Raw genomic sequence first — 20384 nt, forward strand, 5'->3', positions numbered from 1 at the left:
TCGGTAAACGGTAAACGGATTCAATATCACGGTGAGGGCAAATTCTGTATCGGATTTTTCCTCAATGTGTGTAGTATGAAAGCAACATTCCTAAGCGTACCCAATCGTCATAATCTGGGTAGTTGAGGTGTTCGTTGGTCTCAACGAAACGTACGCAGAAGAATGATATATGAATGACATAACCCATTCACAATGAATTCTGTGTACAAATATCTGAAATCTCAGCGCAGATATAATCAGCACTAGACGAAAAATCCTAAAGGCTTTGCTAACCTACAGGTGTGGTTCGCAATTCACGTAAAGCATGTGGTCCATACTCATACTCACTAGCCCGCACTGGCCCGCGTGGTGTTCCATTGCTAAAAACCCCTCATTGGGAGGCCAACATCCAGTAGTGGATAATAAAGGCTACAATGAACACGAACACCGGCCAACGAGTTGTGGGTGAAACATTTGTATTTCTTTCACAATAGTACGCTAATTATAGTTGTTTCAAGGAATGCGGGAGGTTGTAAAAACATATTATAGCAAATCAAATTGGATCAATCAGTAACAGACCCACAAAAAAGTCCTAATAGAGGAAAGTGTTACCCCAGTTACTAGGTGACGTGTACCAGTTTTAAACTACATTAAAAACAAATCTAATAAAATTCACTTTGATTCATTTTCACCGGTCTAATTGTTCATATGCCGTAGCATTAACTATACGAACCATGCCGAGTCAATAAGGCTAACATTGTAAAATGCCGGTGAATAAAAATATTCTCAAACAATAAATTCATTGAGTACGGCATTCACTCTTGCCAAAAGTCGCAATACTTCCACATTACACTACAAACCTTGTTCAGAGCATAGAACTACATTTCTTGAACGATCCCTTATTTTGATAATGACCAATAATATTTACTGTTGTGCTGATACAGCCTTCATACACAAAAGAAGGCATTTTCTCTGTTATATACATAAATATAAGAAACGTCTGCTTCCCATGTTAATATGTTCTTCTGCTTCTGAATATCTGGGCTCATTTTTTTTTGTTTTGTTATTTCTTTATATTGAACCGGTCATTCAGTGAATATTATATGAACATCGAACAAACCATTCATTTATCGCGAGTTGCGCATTTTAACAAAAATTCCTAGACGTTTTCCTATATAGCATTCACTGTTATATGTATAGTATACATACATGGTATACATATACATAGCGAACATAAATAAAAGGCAAGGAAGCGAAACAGCTGTAACGGTTTTTATGAATGGCAGAATATAAATTATGTGTCAAGTGCGGGATGCTATTCATATATATACACATTGTATAAATATTATGGGTAGGTAATCGAATTCGGGATGGGTGTTTTTAGTGTATTATTATGGAAACATCGACTGTATAGGACATGTGTGGTTGTGATTACACAAATTTGTATGTTTTGTAATTGATAATACATGTGTCGATTCCATCAAAATTAACACACACAAAAAATGAATGAATCATGACATTCATTGTCAGGAATGTAGGTCGTATGATAGTGGATAAAACGAAATGTGTGCCATGCAAAAAAAAAAACAGACTAAATATAATTGTTTATGTTTACCTGCATTTGCGCTAATCTGGAAGTTTTCCCTTCGGTTGCCATTGTGTATTAACACTGTTGTTAACGTTTAGCAGATATTTTGTTTGACACAGCACCGACCACTGATGAAAAAGAAAACTGTTTTTGTGTCTCGCGTTGCCGGTTTGTCAATCCGTTTAAATTCCAATCAGTTATCAAGACATCAACTTCTCTCCAGAGTTTAATAATAAACTTCACTTAAAATCAAGTCACAAAATAAAATGGGGAGAATTCATGAAAATGACAATTCTATTCAAATAATGTAATTTGAAGTCATTTTGTGCCAGTTGCTATGTTGCCAGAAATCAGACTCTTTTTTAACTCACTAACTAAACTGCAATCGACTCTTTTTTTTAAGTCGCTTCCGAATGAGATTACGTTACTTCCAGACACTGTGTTTGCAATCTGTAGTTTTAGTGACTAGAAAACACTTTGGAATTTCCGTTGCAATTCTGTTAAACGAACTTGGATGCAAACACTTTCAAATCAATAATAAACATCAGAGCCCGGTTTGCCCACATTAAAATGACAACAATAAAATATAGTTCATGGAATAAACAAACAAAATCATTTCACCATTAACCATTTAGTTTGCAACAAAACAAACAAAAAAAGTGTTATAAGCAAGTGACTTTATGTGTATAAAAGCGTGTTACACAGCCGGCATAACAGAGCTGACTGAATTGTTAATTTCTCTTACTGTGGTTGGTAAGCGAAAAAAAACGTGAATAAAAGTGAAGTGCTGCTTTTGTATATATAATGTTCGTGTGGTGAGATTTTGTATTCCAAATCGAACTTAATTTAGTCCGGGGATTTTTTGCGAAACAGGTCATCATTATTGTGAGAATCTAATAGTGCATTGTCAATACTGAATAAACACGAACAATATTGAAATAGTTATTTTCGCAATTCCAGTCCATAATCATCACCTCTTTCCATGCATCCATTTAATATCGTTTTGAAGGTATTTAGTCCGTTTATGATTTTTTTTCGCAGTTGGGCTTTTTTACCTTTTTTTCGCACGCTACAGAGCTTAGTACCTTTAAGAAAGACTAAATTTTATAAATAAAAACTTTGCACAAACCAGGATTTGAACACCCAACACCAAAATTCTTCCAAACATCAAGCAACGACCATAGCCATTCGGCTACAGAGTCACACAATTATACAGAACGTATTGTTGAAGCGTACATACTAAGCATTGACTACTTGATTTGATTTTATTTAGCACGTCTCTATACATCACATTACAATGTGTATATAGTGCAGGTTGCTTGATCGTTCAAATGAATTCCAGTTTGCATGTGAATGTTTGGTAGAAATTTTGGTAATATTTTGCATTGGAAAGGTGATTATGGCCCGAAATTGCGAAAAACGTTGTATCTACCACGGTAGGTATGCCAGTATTTTTTCGCACACGACAGTGCGAAAAAATATCTTCATACCTACCTTGGTAGATAAATAACTATTTCCTAAAGTATACTAAAATGTTGTTTTTTTTAGCGAATGAGTGGTTTCCAGCTGGAGCCGGAAGCGAGTGCTGGAATCGAATTAGCTGAAAAAGCCTTTTAGCATACATTTTTCCTAACTTATGATACGCTGCTATAGAGCCACTGCTCCGTTCAACACACTTCGCTCTGTTTCCGAAGCTTTCGCCGCGTGGGCTTACATATCTGTCACTTTCGGCCCGTTAGTTTACATTTTTTTCTTTCGTCCCGCTGTAGGAAGCATATAATAGTTAGTTTCACAACGCAGGCCGGAAAACAGTCATTTTCTCCACTCCGGTGAAACATCCGAAGCCTTTGTTGTGAAAAACGTTGTGTTTAATTCGGGAAAAAAGTTGGAAATTGGACTTTCTCGGGTGACTTATATATAAATAACTATTGATCAACGAGGGAAGAAAAGTTGGAAAATGCGTTTTGAGGGTGTTGTTTATTGGTAGAAAATAAGTGAAACGATGCGTGTTCGATCATTGTACAAAGAGAAGTGATTTATTCAATACAAGTCATGGAGAGGATAAAATGACTATTTTCACGCCTGCGTTCTGAAAAACGTTTCTGACAGCAATTTCGCATCAAAATTATTGATATTATATATGAATGGGTTAATTTAAATTCATTAGTTCATCCATCGATTCATCGAAAATTCTAATTCTGAAGCGCATATTTTTACCTTTCGAGGGGATATCGCATCCTTTGTGTCAATCGCCAAATTGCGTTACAAACATGTTCGCACAAAGAGAACGCACTGTGCTGTGCGGACGCATTGTGACAGGTTTGTAAACGCTGTAAACCCGAACTTTGACAAAACGAAGGACAACGATTTCATCGACAGCATTTCATTTTCATTCAGCTAATCTCATCTTTTTAGTTTTTGTAAGGTTAGCTGGATGAAATTGTCACTTACATTACCTGTATGTGAAGAAACCGCTTTTTAACAAAGGTCCATTCGTATGACCTTGGAACAAACGTATTCTATAATTGTTATCGCTGTGCAACAAATATAATCGAAATTTCGAAGTCTGTTCGAAGTTCTCTCTTTTAATCGATCTACTCATTTTAGCAATTATGTACTAACTATGAATATCGATTTTATATTCTGTCTCATTTCATGTGCTTTCATGTGCAATGCACATTGATTTGTTATTATAATAGAGCTGTGTTTGTGTCTGTGGTGCGATTGCTACGATGACTTATAATTACAAATCGACGTCGAAACATATGAATTACAAGACGACGTTCCATTCATGCGTCCGTCTTGTAAGTTACAATATCGAGTTGGCTTCTCTCTGGTTTTTGAAAATCAGATGCATGAAAAGGAAAAGTTTTTTATCCTGGCACTTTATTTGACTTATATGACAGTTCGTTTCGGTGCTAGAGAAAGCATTGCTTATACTTAAATGTTTCCTATTAGAGGAATGGGAGATGTAGCTTCTTTTATATACAGACTGTGACCTCACCTTTTGTTCAGATGTCCTACAATGTCCTACCGATTCTACTACTTCATTTTTAAACTTTTGATCATATTGTTCCGTAGATATGTACTGTGATCATCAGCCATGATATTACTAAAAATTAATATTCAATACCCATTGACATACTACAAGCTCATGTTCATGATCATATTGCCGAAGTTTTTTTTTCATACTCCAATATTTTGGAGAGATGAGACGTTTGGATAAAAAGTTAAGAGCTGGGGTGAGTTGGTCAAAATTAATGATTATGATGTATGAAAGGTAGCGATTTTTTCCGCATACAATATCTCGAACACGTCAGGGACTATTTTTGAGAACCATTTAGTTCAAAACTAAAGTTAAGCAATGATTTGGAATTTGATTTGAAGCATGTGCTAACGTTTGGAATTTGCTAAGCACAGTACAGAAGCACAAACATGTGCTGTCACCTATCAGAAGATCATTCTTATTCAGTTCCCTTTGCTTTTTTAATCAAATAAAAACGAATCATACGAAACAATAAGTTTAAGTATTTGCTGTGTCGATTGTACATAAACAGAAAAAAAAACGTTTTTAGACCCGTACGAAGTACTGGGGTCTTATAGGTTTACGCATACGTTTGTAACACGTTGAATTGGACTCCCTGAGTAAGGGGAAACCTATTGTGGCTGTCCAGAGATGCCAAATCAGCAAGAAAAAAATGTCCGTCTGTCCGTCCGTCCGTCCGTCCGTCTGTCTGTCTGCACGATAACTTGAGTAAAACGCATCCGATTTTGAAAATTCTTTTTTTCCCCGTTTGGTAATGTCAAAAGACAGGCTAAGTTCGAAGATGAGTGATTTTGGATCGACCCCTCCTGAGCTGGGGCCCAATAAGTGCTTTACGGTTTTTCGAAGATATCTCCGGACATTTAAACGCTATACTCGTAAATGATACATCGAATGAAAGATATTTACAATACCGATCGACAAAAAAAAAGTTTATGGAAATCGGATGACCGACTTGTGAGTTAGACCCCTTGGTGTGAAACAGACACAGGGCGGCAAGCAGTTTTTGCTTGTAGGTCGGCCAAATTTGAACATATTTCGTTCGTTTTAGCTTTATTAGATAGGTATTGACCGTACCAATCAGGGAAAAAAAAGTTTATGAAATTATGTTCTCCGGAGCGTGAGCTAGGTCTCTTGGAGTGAGCTCTTATCTGGCTACTCGGCCGTACAGTGAACGTGGAGTATTTTGTCAATATCTCGAGTAAATTTTGACCGAATTTCATGATTTTTTTTTTGTTTGAAAGGTATTAACAAATGTAAAGCGTCGGTACTATTTCCGGTCTCCTAACAAAATGGCTGCCGACGGCCATATTGGATTTTATTAAAAGTGATATAAAGTGGGAAAAATGATGCTTAGAGAGTTTCTGTTAACATGGAAATAATGTGTTAAGTGTGAGGGGTTTCAGGGATTCCATATATGGACATCTATATATACCTATATACAGCTATATTGAGCTATATACAGGCATATAGAGCTATATAATAGCATATTCCTATGTGAAATGTTTATTTATAGGAAAATATAGGTAAATATAGCGGTATATAACTGTTTAAATAGGAATTTATGAAATTTGACTTCGTACGGGGCTGTCTATATTACCTCCGGCAATTTAATTGTATATGATAACAAGGCAAAGAGTGGATAATGTAAGTGATTTAAAAGGAAGAATAGTTTTTCAGCAGAGAAGAAAATGAAGTAAGAGAAATGAAGAGTTTCACATTAAAGGCTTTTGATACGAATAGGTGTTTCGTACGGGTCGGCGTTAGCTATGTTTTTAATTATATAACAATGACTCCTACGCCAGTCCATGATCCAGCGTTTTTATACATTATTCGGAATCAGAAGACTGTAATTGGTTCTGTGTGATCCGGTGGGATGTGAAATTATAAGTCATTATGAGTGTAAAATGTAGTCGATATTAATTATTTGTTTGGAAGAGAGGACTAAAGCTCTTTTTTTGTCTGTTATTTATTATGAATTGGGTTTATTTCTCCGAGGTTATAAATTTGTGTGGGGTTTTCTTTCTGTTTTAATGGTAAATAATTGATTATTGTTTTTGTTTCTTTGTTAATTACTTTTGAGTTGAGCCAGTTAGGTCACTCAAATATATTTTTTATTATTTGAGAGACAAGGTTGACAAAACACTAAACGTAAAACAACAATTAAACCAAGATTTTTTTGTCATCGTACAGCCAAATTCTCGGCAGTTTCCATTTAGAAATTAGAGCTGTCTGACGATAAAAACAAAATCTTTTGTGGTTTTTAACAATTTTTAACCGATTTCGACAAACAACGTTTTCAGCTTAAAAATGTACCCAAATTACTTACAGCATTTGATGGGGAGAAGAGTATCAAAGATTCCGTTCGGTCAATACAAAATATTTGTAGGGGGGTGGGGTTTTAAAATCACGAAAAAAAGCTTACGTAATTTGTGCACAGCCCCTAGGTAATGGTCAAAGAAATGCATAGTTAGGTATATTTAGGAGAGTTCTTCCTGAACTAGTACTGCCGAAAAGTATGTTAAGGCTTCGTCTCGCTCTTTGTTATTTCGACCCTTTCCAGTCATGCTATCATAATAAAATGAAAAAGGTTTGGAAAAAGTAAAAACCTGACTTTGGCATATAACCAAAGTTCCCGATGATGCTCCATTTTCAGAGCAAATTGGAAACTTATTCAATAATTCAAATGGTCGAAAATCAGTAGAGGGCTCATTTCATAGGAATTTCGATAGAGAATGCTAATAAAGAAAGGCATGAACTGGCCCATTTTTCGGAACTATATTGACATTTTCTAGAAGCTGATCATTTAAGTTACTTAAACGCCACTGTAATAAAGTTTTTCTGTATTCACCCACAGTATTTACAGTGTCTTCTTCTACATCTTCTGTTAGTGAAAATATTCACAATTTTCGTGTAAAAGCCACATCAACCCGTAACTAACACAGAATCCTACTTCACAGTGCCGCTTTTAGCTTTTGGGCGCCATCGGACAATTGGGAAAATAGGCGCCAATTTAGTAAAGCTGATTTTTTTAAGGACCTCGGGCCCCAATTTCCTCTGCTCCACTTCAGGCATTTGCCCATTTGGCCCATATGGAAAAGGCGGCACTGCTACTTCACATGATCGTAGTAGGAATCTCTCAGAGTTTTAAGAGTAGAATACGGATGAAATGACCAAAAGCTGCTTAAAGGTGCTTAAATTTTAGACTTTTTTCGAAATGTGTGGCAGATGGAAGGTTGCTGTCGTCGGCAAACATCAGATTGGTGCCACAGTTTTGGGAGTAAAAGACAATGGCAAATATATAAATTTGAGGCAGTTGGAATTTACTGTTTTTGTGTTATCTTTTGTGTTAGGGTATAGAATATCGCTTTCTTCGGCAAATTCTCAAAAAAAAACTTTTGAGATGTTATAACCTTAAAACTTAAAAAAGAACTGATATCAGTCAAAAGTCCTTAAAGGGTAAATACGTCATGTTCATAAATTTTTTGTGTACATGCGCCGAATGCGTCACCCAAAACACAACAATATCAGGTATTTTATAAGTTAAGACACAAGGACTTGCGTCACCTTTACTCTTTGACTGATGAGGCATGTAGCCCAATATATAAATATTTGCCTACGGAAATTTGCATGTGTAAATTGACTGCATTTGCTAACTTATTGATGCTGAATATTTTCAACTTCCAGTAGATAAAACATTTTTCTCGATAAGGAGCTCGGGTAGATGTTAATGGATAGAGCAATATACCTGGATAAATTCGTAATTCGACATGCAAAAAAACGATTTACTATTTACTTGCGTTTATTCTTTCGTACATCTTTTTATAATAATTTTTTATAAAAATTAGTTAAAAATTCGCTATTCAAATAAGATAAAATTGAAAATGAAAAAATTCTTTCTATAAATGTTTTTTGATATAAAAAAATTAATTATACAAAATATTTGGCCATCATTTCTCAATTATAATAATTTATTACAAATTTCTTCTTTGTCTTTCTTACTTTACAGTTTAAAATCAAAGCAATTGAATGTTTGAAAATCAAAAAAATATTTTAACATCATTCTACTCATTGAACTATAATTCATAATAATAATGAATTTGGTGCACATTAATTACAATTTGCGAAAGTTTATTTATTTTGTTGTTTAATTTGTTTTTATAGTGAATAACTTTTGCATTTTTAACCGCATAATTTGAAGGGAGCCTTGTTTATTTTACGTTATTTTAACTTCATTTGAATTTTTTTTTGTTTCATTAATGATGTGAACACATTGGGTTGGATTATTTTAATTTTCTTCCTTTTTTATATTTAATAATTTCTTGGTATTTTTTTCATTCATTATTTCGAATAGCGAGAGAAATATTTCGTTCTTCTCTTTCGTTTTAAATGACTGAGTTTGATTGTTTATCGAAATATGTCAAAAATAACAGAAAAATGCTTTTTCATGCGTCCAGTGATAAAACACGTACCTTTACTTCGTTTGCGTGACAGCTGTCAAATAAACATAGAGAAAATTGAGCACTATTTACGAGACTATTAAATTTTGCCTCCGTTTAGGTGACGTTCTTTCTCAAAAATTCATTTTGATTCATTGCTTTTGTCTAACGGTCATTTAAACGGATGAACTATTTTCAAATCGGAGTTGAGTGCGATTTTAGCTTTACCCACAAAATATAATTAACTTACGTTTACTATGATTGCTTCATTTGAACTTGGAATTGAAGTACAGCTGTTACGATCAACGTTGGTGGCCAAATCCTCGTTTTGTCACTTGACGTGAAGCATGAAAAAGGTTGGATTTACCTCGTAGAAAAATAGGAATTTTACTCTCGCTGTAAAGTATCCTATCCTTTTTCGTCCACTTGGTAAATAAATTAGAATCGAAAAATTTTAATTTCATAATAATATGCCGGTGTTTCAGACAACATAAACTGTCACAAACGGAAAATCGAAATTTTCACGAGTTATTTTGCAAGTTATTATATTGGAAAAGTGAATTTACTTAAATTGTAGGCAATGCTGCCACCAAAGGAGAAATATAGGCGAACAGATTAGTATTTTTTGTACCAAGACAGGGAAAGTCGATTTTTTCAGCACCAGTTAATAAATTTAGGACGTGTGCTCAAAAAATCACTTTGCTGTCGAGGTATAAACAACGTTTTGTGCACAGGACAACTGAGATAGACAAACCTTAGAGTAATGATACCTAGAGAGGAAATTTGTACGACGAAATGTGGTTTTAGAGACAAACACCCAAATAAATCACTTCGACGACCGATCAAAAAATCAAGTAGTCTACCACAACTCGTATTCGTTCGACAATAGTATTTTACATATAAGGATTAAAAGTGGAGTTTTCGTGTGAATGTTGTTGATCCGAGGCGAATAAATACACGAAAGCAAGACTACAGCTCATATTTTTCATCCGAACTAAACTCTACATAGCAGTGAACCGTCTATGTAAACCATGTAAACACAATGTACCGAGTGGGCACACGTTAAAATACAATGAATAATGTTTTACATTAAAAATAACTCATGAAAATCTAGCCACCAGTTGTTAGGTTATGTCGTTTATAAGCACCGTCTGACTGAAAATATGATCAATTTCGGAATAGGTCGAATATCACATTTCAATGTCATGAAACGTTGCGGTGGGTTGATAAAATCATGTTTCTATTAAATAAAATTAGTGATTTTTTTCGGTTTTTGTTTGATCAAAACATTCAACTTTCGTTCTTGATAATGTTAATATTATAATTTTGCAAAACTTTTTTTTTACACACAAACTATTTAGTACATTCATATACCATCGTAAAGTGGTTTTTTATAACATGTTTCTATAATAAAATCGACCAGCGACTTATACAATTTTAATGCATAAACAGAGTTTCTCTTTTTATGTTTAATTTTCAATTTTAATAATTCTAATTGATGCATAATCAGATTTTCTCAATTTTTTTTTAAATTTTTAATAATTCTAAACAGTCATCATCTAGATTAATATTGTTATAATGTTGGCGGTTAATTAATACTTCTTTTCTCCCCTTCTAGAAACAAACATTTGTCTAAATTTATTTTTCATTATAAGCTATTGGCATCCATTTATTAATTTGTGTTTTATCTTTCATTTATATACCCATTAGACATCGTAACTGAATTTCTTATACATAATTTAGATTAGATGGGAGGGTGTAAGCCCAGCACCTAAGCCTCAGATGGGCCTGTTGTGCTATGTAAATAGCTATACATAATTAGCAACAGCTGTTCATCCACCACGGGGTGCACAACCACATAAGTATAGTTTGTTTACGCATAAGCATTGATAATAGGAATTTAAGCACCACGTTAAGCATCATATTTCAGCGTGTAGTCAGCGCCACCTGCACATAATTTCTGCATGGTATATTTTCTGCAACAAAGGATCGAAATAGACAAACATCGTTTATCTTTAAAGTATCCTCAATGTATTCACGGCGCGTGAGAGCGCGTCAAAGTTTGCTTTTTGGGCGAATCAGTGGATGAACAAATGTATTTTAGAATTTTAGTTTCAATGTACTTTGATATGGGGATATCATGCATGTACGACGCTGCGTTTGATTTGACAAACTAGTCTTGGCAGTTATTTCAAAGAAAACAGTTTCATTTGCGCAATATTATCACTATTTTGAAGGAAATGATACTTTCATCAATGTGAAGCTTGTTAGTTACTTGACTCATAAATTAATGAACTAATCTGACGTGATGCTCAAATTCCCTATGTGGCGTAAACAAACTATTCGTATGTAATTGTGCACCAGCTGTTGCTTAATCTACACAGGAAATTCATTTACTGATTGTAAGTAAAATATTTCTATAAATATTTTTGTTTATATCTCGATTTCGAACTAAAATTAGTCATTAATTCGTGTATCAAATAAAATTCAATTTGAAATGTCTGTGCAATCTGGAGTCGCCAGATTTAATATTCAAATTGACGACATTATAATATTTATAAATCTAAAATTACCTAACGCAATTAGAAATTTCTAATCGTTTTTTGTTATTGTTGTTGTTTCTACGTTGAAATATATGGTTATTATGCGGATTAGGTGTTAATTCGCTCACATTTATAATAAAGTTCGTTTTTGTGTGTGTATGTGTGTGGAATAAGCTTCACCTTAGGTTAATTGTTTTCCTTTATCCTGGCTTCTTTCTCTCTTTTTCCTTTTTTTAAAATATATTTTAATATAATATCTTTAATCGTATAATTACTTTTTATTCTCTTTTATAATAATTATTTTGTAACTAACAGTTCTCTGTATATTAATATCGATAACATGCATATCTAAAAATATTTTTTTTTTAAAGATTTTTGGTTTCATTTTTTGTCTTTTTGTAATATTTGATCTAAATAATAATAATAATTTATAAAATGGTTAAAGGCAATTTCATTATAAGGTCTAATTTGGAAGTTTCTTATGTTTTTTTTTGTTATTTTTTACTTTACTATTTAGTTCAATGAAAATTGAGATAATTGTCGCAAGTTTTCAATTTTTGTTAGGTGAAACGGACATCTAATCCATCATTTTTCAATACAACTTCAGAATGGGAACGACAGATTTTCGCACAGAAAAAGGTTTACACAGTATAACACGATTATAGATTTGTGCCACCGAGAATTGAAATACGACTCTTTTCAGCACTCATTTTAGTGTTGTAAAGTGATTTATTTCAGCACCCGTTTGATGTGATATTACAACACTCAAAGCAGTGTTGATATGGAATTTGTATGAGTTGTTACAGCATTCGTTTAAGAAAATGCTAAGCAATGTGATCGATCAAATTTGAAGAGTGATTGTTTACAATGAAAATTATGATTTTTTGTGGTCTTGTATATTTCAATTCTCGGTTGGCACAAAGCATTATGTGTTACACGTAATGTAATGAGATTTTTTCAGCACACGAAAACTTGGGTCTAGTGCTGAAAAAATCAACATTACAATACTTGTAACACAACATACTATTTTCGCACTAGTGCGTAAATGTTTTTTTTTTTGTTAAAATACTAAAATCGCGATATTTTTTATCGAAAGCTCTTTCGACACACACCAGTGTCGCTAAACTCATATACGGCTCGTATTAGCAATCTCATGTCTTGTACCATTTCGTATCTAATGTAAGCAAGTGATTATTAAGCGTTTTTAAATGTGAACGATTTTTCACTTATCCACTTTGTCCCACAAAACTTTTTCTTAGGATAGTATGGGGCACAAAAAACAACATGAAAAGTGAAACGCAGCGTTAAATCGCCCCTTCTCGTATGAGAAAACATTAAAATTTTTAGGTTCATTTAATTTAAAATTCAAATTTGCTTCAATTGCTGCCCCTAAATATAACATCTTTGCAGCCATTTTTTTAAATTATTATTTAAATGTAGCGTCATATTCTATTAATATGCAAGTACATTCATTGTTTTCATAGAATTAGACATTAGTAGAGCAATTTCGTAACATGAAAATCCATAACCACACAAAAGTTACTCGCTTCTCTAAGTATTTCGCATATTAATAGAATATCCCCGCCGCCTTTTTTAACCAGCCAGATCATTTTGCAATAATTTGCAATGTTTTGTGGAACAAAATTTAATCTTTTGAAACCGTTCAATTCATTAAAGAAAACAAAAAATGTTAATGAGCGATTACAAGTGGAGAAAAGTACGAAGTCACAATTTACAATCCAATTCTCTTTAAATTCATAACACATGCATTGCTTCAATGTTACGAAATCTACATACGGTATGTATATTGTACCGTGTTAAGCCCAAATACTATATATCGCATTGTCTGTGTGCTTTGAAGAAACTTTCGAGCATCTTTTGAATTCCATTGTAAAAGAGACATATTTCAGTGAAGTACAATCAATACAATGGAAGCTTAAAGCTATCGAAAGCTCTGTAAAAGCAAACATACAAATAAGTGACAGTGCTTTGGCCTAACACGGCATGTGGGCATCGTATGTGGAATGAGTAACATCAATTGGTTGAACTCTTTGAAAATGTGACTTCCTTTATTTTGGCCCTCTGTACGATCTGAGAAGTCAGCAAGTATACGAACTGAATTTTATTGAGCGATTAAGTCACACTACTTTTTACGCTTTGGTGTAACTTTATGTTTGTTTGCTTCATCTTCGAAGTTTTTTTTTTCAGCACCACGCAGCAGACAATATTCGAATGACCGTTTAAAGGATGAATGAAAAAGGATAGGTCATGGAAACGAGGTGCGTTCGGGGTGGTTGTAATATTGTAACATAGAAACGCTTTCACTTCTATTTTGGGGAAAAAATGTTTTTTTGTGAGTGATGATGTATACCACTCGCATGATCTCAAAAATATATGTAATTTTCATGTGTTACGAAAATATATTTCAGCGCTACTATATGCTTATGCTTACATGCTATAATATGCATATATGTATGTATGACTGTTCGCTATTAATAATAACTACTAAATGTTTGTATGAGATAAATTGCAGGTTGCAGGTTATTTAATTATCAGTCGTCTAATTGGTGAATTTTTATAAATTTACACGGTATACTCGTTTTTGTAATCAGACTTGGATAAAACAATTTTTTGGGATTTAAAAATATAAAAAATCAATTCTCATTAATTAGCTAACTTATTATAATGCACATTTCTGTGCAATATTTCGATGTAACCAAGATTTAAAATGGTAGAACCAGCTACACTAATGATCAGTTTAAATCTTGGAAAAATCTTATTCACAATTAGTTGCACTAAAAAAACTAGCAAATATTATTTTATGCGTTTAATTTATAAGAAAAAAAAAAACAAAACACCGAGAACAAACAGAAAAAATATTAATCAAAATGCATAAAATGTCACGACCTACAGATGTGACGATTTTGTTTTGATTAATAATTACATTTTTGGTGTCTTACTCTTACCATTTGTGAAATAATTTTTCGATTTACAAGTTTCATTGAAGCCACAATTCACTGTGGACCCATGCTTAACATAGAATTTAATATTTAGTTCAAACAAATTTTATTTATATGAAAATTTAAAGGGGTGGCATCACAGTTTAAAAATTTGAAATTCGTGAAATTTCATCCACGGTCTATTTTTGGGAATTTAAAAAAATTCCATAAAATTTTTAAAGAAATTCCCAAAATTTCCTAAATTGTTTTGAGTTTCATGAATTTTTTTCAGAATCATATTCCTAAAAATATGCCCTGCACGAGGTCCTGTTTCACATACCAAAAGTCAAGCTTTTATTTTATTGTAAACGTTTTTCTTCAATATATTTAAATCTCGTCACTGACAAAAAAGTGTCTCCAGGTAACATTATTTGCGGCAGGTAATGTTTTGATAATTATCTGTGGCAGGTAACATACAAGATTGTATGTGACTGGTAATGTATACCAAATAAAAAAAAATGTTGCTCGCACGTCTCGATCTCGATACCTTCAGATCACGCACGTCTAGCGCATTGTCACTTAAGAGCAATGGACCCTTTGCAAAGTAGCCTACATTTAGGCGGAAAAATATTAGTTTTTTGATGACTTCTCTGAATCAAATTTTTTTTTTTTGAAAAAATAAGACCATTGACACGCAAAAATGTGTCACTTTAAAAGGAAAAATTGGTTTTTGGATGATAACTTATTCCACTTGGAGAAACCTTTGCAGATTGTGTAAATTTCGAGCCACATTACCATTCACAGATAATTTATTGTTTTTACGTTATTTGAAGAACAGAAGATCGTCCTGTTGAAAATAATATCTGCCTTGACATTGCAACATTCCAGCTGGTCTCTGTGGACTATCTCACAGGTAATGTGAACAATATCATTAACAACGTTGTATTGCTTTAACTTGACCAAAAAAGTCATTTTTATCAGTGATATGTCTAATATAAAGAGTAAAAACCGTAGTCTGACGTTATAGTTATTTATACTACAAGAACTGTAAAGGGTGGGTTATGTTCGAGGAATGGTAAATTGCCATTTGCCATTTCGAGAAAATTACCCTTACAGTTCTTGTAGCATAATATATATTACACACTTGTCACGAAGAAGTCGAGGCTTGCCGAGACTGATAGTGACAAGTGTGTACTCTATTTTATCACATAAGCGAAAACGAGACAACAGCATAGAACTGAAGTGTAATTTTTGAATTAAACTTCTAGTTAAGTAATTTTGACATCCGAAAACCGCGCGTATGAAATAAAGTGAAAGCGTTATATACTGGCTTATGTACTGTGCTCTCTTTATTTGTGAATTGCAAAGCCTTCTTTTTGAGATTTTTGGTGAAGTAAAATGCATTTTTCAAGCGAGAAATATATAAAAATTTTAAAAGTCTACGGACCATTACAGACTTTTTTTTATAAAACAGTTACTTCGTCATCCCAGAAATTTGAGCACCCTATTAATTAAGATGTAATCGTTAAACAGATTCAATAGCCAATCGAAAAAATAAATAAAATACCTTTCGATGGATTTGATATTCATAGGATGATTGCACTGTTTTCATTAGTTGCGAAGAAATTATTTTCTTTTTAACTTTTAAATTTATTTATTTATTTAAAATGATCGTCTAAAAATAGCCCCGTTCTAACGATTTCTTAATTTGTAGGTTTCTTTATGTATGCATCGCGTATTACACATTAATTTCGAACCGTTCTTGGTATTTGAGCAAAGGCAATGTCCATATGGTCAATATTCTAATCAATGAACTCGCAGTTCGTCAATTACTCATGTAGATATAAATTTGCACACTGATAGATCCGTTGTAGTATATTCTTTACCGTGTAGTGGATGCTACACATATCAGTGCGTAAATTGACAGGCCCGATCACAAATCTAATATTTACGGAAGGATTCTATTGGTATTGTAGGTGTTTTATGTATGGCTGACGATGTGTTTTGCATGAAAATAATAAATCTTTTAACTAAAATTGTGCTCACTTGTGGTGATTTTGACTTTACAGTAGATACAATCTTGTTGCTAACGCGTCAGTAAATGGAGGTTTTGAGCATGTGATATAGTGATGTGCTGCCGAACTCGCTTCGCTCGTATCGGAAATATCACATCCAGTGCATAAAAAAACCTCATTTACTAACTAGTTAGAAACTGGCAATTATCACTCATTGGCATAAATAAAACTATTAGTTGTTACTCGACATTGTATCAATTCACCATAAAAGCTGTTAAAACCGAGAAGACGAAGAAAATGTGAAATTGGCACGCATGTCTATAATGCAAATTATGAGTAAATTTGCAAAGAAAAAAATTACCAACCAAAAAACATTACATTTCTATACCTACACGAGAATTTATTTTTGATATTTAAAAATTTTATTTTATGGCTTACACACCTTACATTCTCACGTTAAGCGTGTCTAAATGTGGAAATTTTTCCTTTTATTCTCAATTTATGCTCAATTTTCTTTTTCTTGTTTCTTTCGTTTATTTCTCTGGAGGAAGCGTTACGCGAAAAATGAACGGAAAAAGCCATAGATGCCTGTAAACACATTACAGTCTAATTTATATTAAAGAGATTGTTTTAGAGTCTACCAAATGTGTAAATGTTTATAGAAATTTTCAGAATTTTTTTAAAAACAGAACAGCCTTTACAATCTACAAATCTTGTGTCTAAATGAAGCATTTTCCACAACGTGGCATAATTGTTGGTTGTTAACCGAGGGAAAAAATTGGAAATTCTAACAAGAGGAATTTCATATTTTCTTCCCGAGGTGAACACAACGTTTTTCATATCTGTGCTGTGAGGTGACAAAAGAGGTTAGAAAATAGACATTTCCTCCACCGAACTGCCATCGACAGCTACGTATATCTAGGACATAAACTGAAGTTAGATCTGGACAACCAAACTGCAGAAATAAGACGTAGGATTAGTCTTGCATGGGCAGCGTTCGGAAGACTCAGACTCATTTTCAAAAGCAAAATGAATAATAGTCTGAAACGCAAAGTTTTCGACACTTGTGTCCTTCCAGTGCTCACTTATGGAGCGGAAACGTTAACTTTAACGAAAGCATTCGAAGATAAATTGTGAGTGACACAAAGAGCCATGGAACGGAGTATGCTCGGAATAACACTCAGAGACAGAGTGACGAATCAATGGATTCGACAACAAACCAGGGTCGTTGATGTCATGGAAAGAATAGCATCTCTGAAATGGAGCTGGGTGGGACATATTGCAAGAAGGACAGACGAACGTTTGACCAAAAAGATCATGAACTGGCGACCATATAAAAGACGAGAATATTGCAGGTACAAACTGGCAGCAAATGGCAATGGATCGTACGAAATGGAAAGAAGTTGGAGGGGCCTACATCCAGCAGTGGATAGAAACAGGCTGAAAAAGAAGAAGAAGAAGAAGAACTGCCATCAAATAATTCAACAATTCATGCCATTTTGAGTGGAAAAATAAGGTTGACCAGGTTAAATTTGAAAAAAGTCATTTTCTCACGTCACCTGCAACTTCGGATGTTTTTTGTTATGAAAAATTGTGAATGTGTTGTTACTAGATTGTGACTAGATAGGATAACAAATAACTATTAACTAATATACGGACAATGTCCCTGGGACATCTACCTCGACTCACTATACTGCAGTTTATGCCGATGTGACATACAGATTGCGCTCAATAATTTTTAGAATTATAATGCAACCCGAGAAGCGAACGTCCGGTACCGTCAATATAGGACATGTTTTAAAATTTTCAATTCGTTTCTTGTGATAAAGATAATGATATGGGTGCCTTTAAACCAAACAAAAATGTACAAAATGTCGAAAAATATATATATTTCTTATAACGGCAACATATGGATCTGACTGTCTGTTTTGATTATAGTCAGATCGAGGGGTGAAACATAAACGTTCCTAAGATGGCAGCAAAGGAGAAAATCCGATGTTAATAAATATGTCTTGTTCCTACTCATACTCCTACATGTAATAACAGTATCTAAAAACGTTTAATTTAATTGTATGCACGACGGAAATGTTTTTAAGTAATTTTCCTATTAACACTAAATTTCATGAGTATCGAAACGCAATCATCATAACAAAATGTTCATTCCTGTGTTATGCAGGAATATTAGTAATGGGTGAATATAACATCACGATATAATGGGAGTGTAAGAGTTTCCAAAACTAAATGTTTTTTTAAAAAATAAAATCACCACAATCCATGGCATAGTCGAAATCTTCGCCTCCAAGATCTTCAATACCAGTGCCACTATGAAAATCAAATCCACCTACATCTGTGTGATAAATACCAGCGCTGCTCGTTTCTATCATATTAGTACAATGTGTAGTTGGTAGTGCGTGCAAAATAAACGTATCTTCACATTGTGACCATGTGAGACCTGCAAAATAGAAATAGGTATTCAAGTAATTGCCACCGCAAATCAGGGCCTAATATTGACAATTAAATTTCACTAAACAATTCACCAAATTTAGTGAATTTTTCTTAGTCAAGTTTGGTCACATTTAGTGAAACAATGTTCAATATTAGGCCCTGCTGCGAATGAAACTTTTATTTATTGTTTATCCAAGTACAGCGCGGTCGGTCATGTATCAATGGGTTAATTTTAAGTAAATTTATCTAAGTCATGATGCCAGCCAGCCAGGTCAAATGACTAGATTTTACAATAAATATGGCCAAGAAGTATGACTTCGAAAGTCCCGCCAGGTGATATTTGAAATAATTTAATAATTTTCAAAATACGATTGAAGATTGGTTCTACAACTGCATCGTTTCAGCCTTCCATCGGCACTGCCACAGTTTGGAAATATTATATCCTCAGGCATTTTTCTTACCGCCCTAACCTATAAAAATTTTGTCCATCTCAGCTGTAGTCGTTGTACGAATGTACTGTACAAATTTGGGACAAGTACATTATGTTAACGTAGCAGTAACATTTACAGTACAGTATCAATGTACAGTTGGGCGAAAATTAGTTGTCTCATCGAAAAATAAAAGTTGTACAGAAAATATTATTCAGAATTCATAAATTTTCATTTTTAAACTATTTGGTACGTTTATTTAGGTCAACTTAATTTGAAAAAAAAAAAATCGATTTGAACTCGGGACCTCCGACACTCCAATGCATCACATTAGCCGTGTCCCAACTCAGTACTTGTGTTTGCAAGACATTATGTGAAAGCTTTCTTATAACATCGTGCGTCTCCGTTGTACTGTCTTGCTGAACATTAATGTTCAGTTGATCAGTATTGTGAAATTGAACTTTAAAAGTTCTCGTCTCGAGGAAGGAGTAACACAAAAAGTTGAAACTTTGTAGGATTGTTGGCCTATCCACGGCCGACCATTTGAGCCCACCCATGGCCAGCCATCAGTCAAAGTATGATCAACTTTCAAATAGTACTGTACCTCTGCAACATCATTGTTCTGAAGTTTGAACTACACATTATGGTAGCTGGCTTCAGCCAGTAAAGTAAAGTTGACCTTTACGGCTGGAATAAAAGAGTAAATTTGAACCAAATTTATGTCCAAAATGTTTTGTCTTTAGTAACGTGTTTGGGGGCCCATAGCCCATAGCCGATCGATTCCGAGTAACTCATACAATTTCTAAAACTTGTTTATGGATGAAATAGTTAAGCGCATGCGACTTGTAGTGTTCAAACCGTATACAAACATATAAGCAGTTTTGTTTGTATGAGTGGACCAACGAAAAACGGCTGAAGCAAATCCATGTAAGCAAATCCATGTCTAAATTTGACTGCCGTTCACT

The 20384-nt window shown here is 33.7% G+C and overlaps 2 protein-coding genes and 1 long non-coding RNA gene across 6 annotated transcripts in view; all 3 read right to left on the reverse strand.

Moving 5' to 3' along the window:
- The window catches only part of LOC119067083, a 28492-nt gene extending 25991 nt beyond the window's left edge, over positions 1 to 2501 (reverse strand). For 2 of the 4 annotated variants that reach the window (XM_037169842.1, XM_037169837.1), the window contains exon 1: positions 1595 to 2294. In XM_037169842.1, the coding sequence (XP_037025737.1) occupies positions 1595 to 1636 (42 nt within the window). In that variant the 5' untranslated portion in view covers positions 1637 to 2294. Of the gene's footprint in view, positions 1 to 1594 lie in introns of all 4 variants that reach the window. The other 2 variants (XM_037169839.1, XM_037169840.1) reach the window with 2 other exon arrangements.
- A 6364-nt stretch (positions 2502 to 8865) lies between these two features.
- LOC119067096 lies at positions 8866 to 12312 on the reverse strand. The gene is made up of 2 exons (XR_005085865.1): positions 10864 to 12312; positions 8866 to 10768 (listed from the first exon to the last, which is right to left on the reverse strand). It is a non-coding gene; the product is annotated as an uncharacterized LOC119067096 (long non-coding RNA).
- A 5631-nt stretch (positions 12313 to 17943) lies between these two features.
- The window catches only part of LOC119067090, a 61038-nt gene continuing 58597 nt past the window's right edge, over positions 17944 to 20384 (reverse strand). Inside the window, exon 9 of the mRNA XM_037169849.1 lies at positions 17944 to 18998. Within this exon, the coding sequence (XP_037025744.1) occupies positions 18796 to 18998 (203 nt within the window). The 3' untranslated portion in view covers positions 17944 to 18795. The remainder of the gene's footprint in view (positions 18999 to 20384) is intronic.

Source organism: Bradysia coprophila (genome assembly GCF_014529535.1).
Source record: "Bradysia coprophila strain Holo2 chromosome X unlocalized genomic scaffold, BU_Bcop_v1 contig_117, whole genome shotgun sequence".
Classification (NCBI taxonomy): domain Eukaryota; kingdom Metazoa; phylum Arthropoda; class Insecta; order Diptera; family Sciaridae; genus Bradysia; species Bradysia coprophila.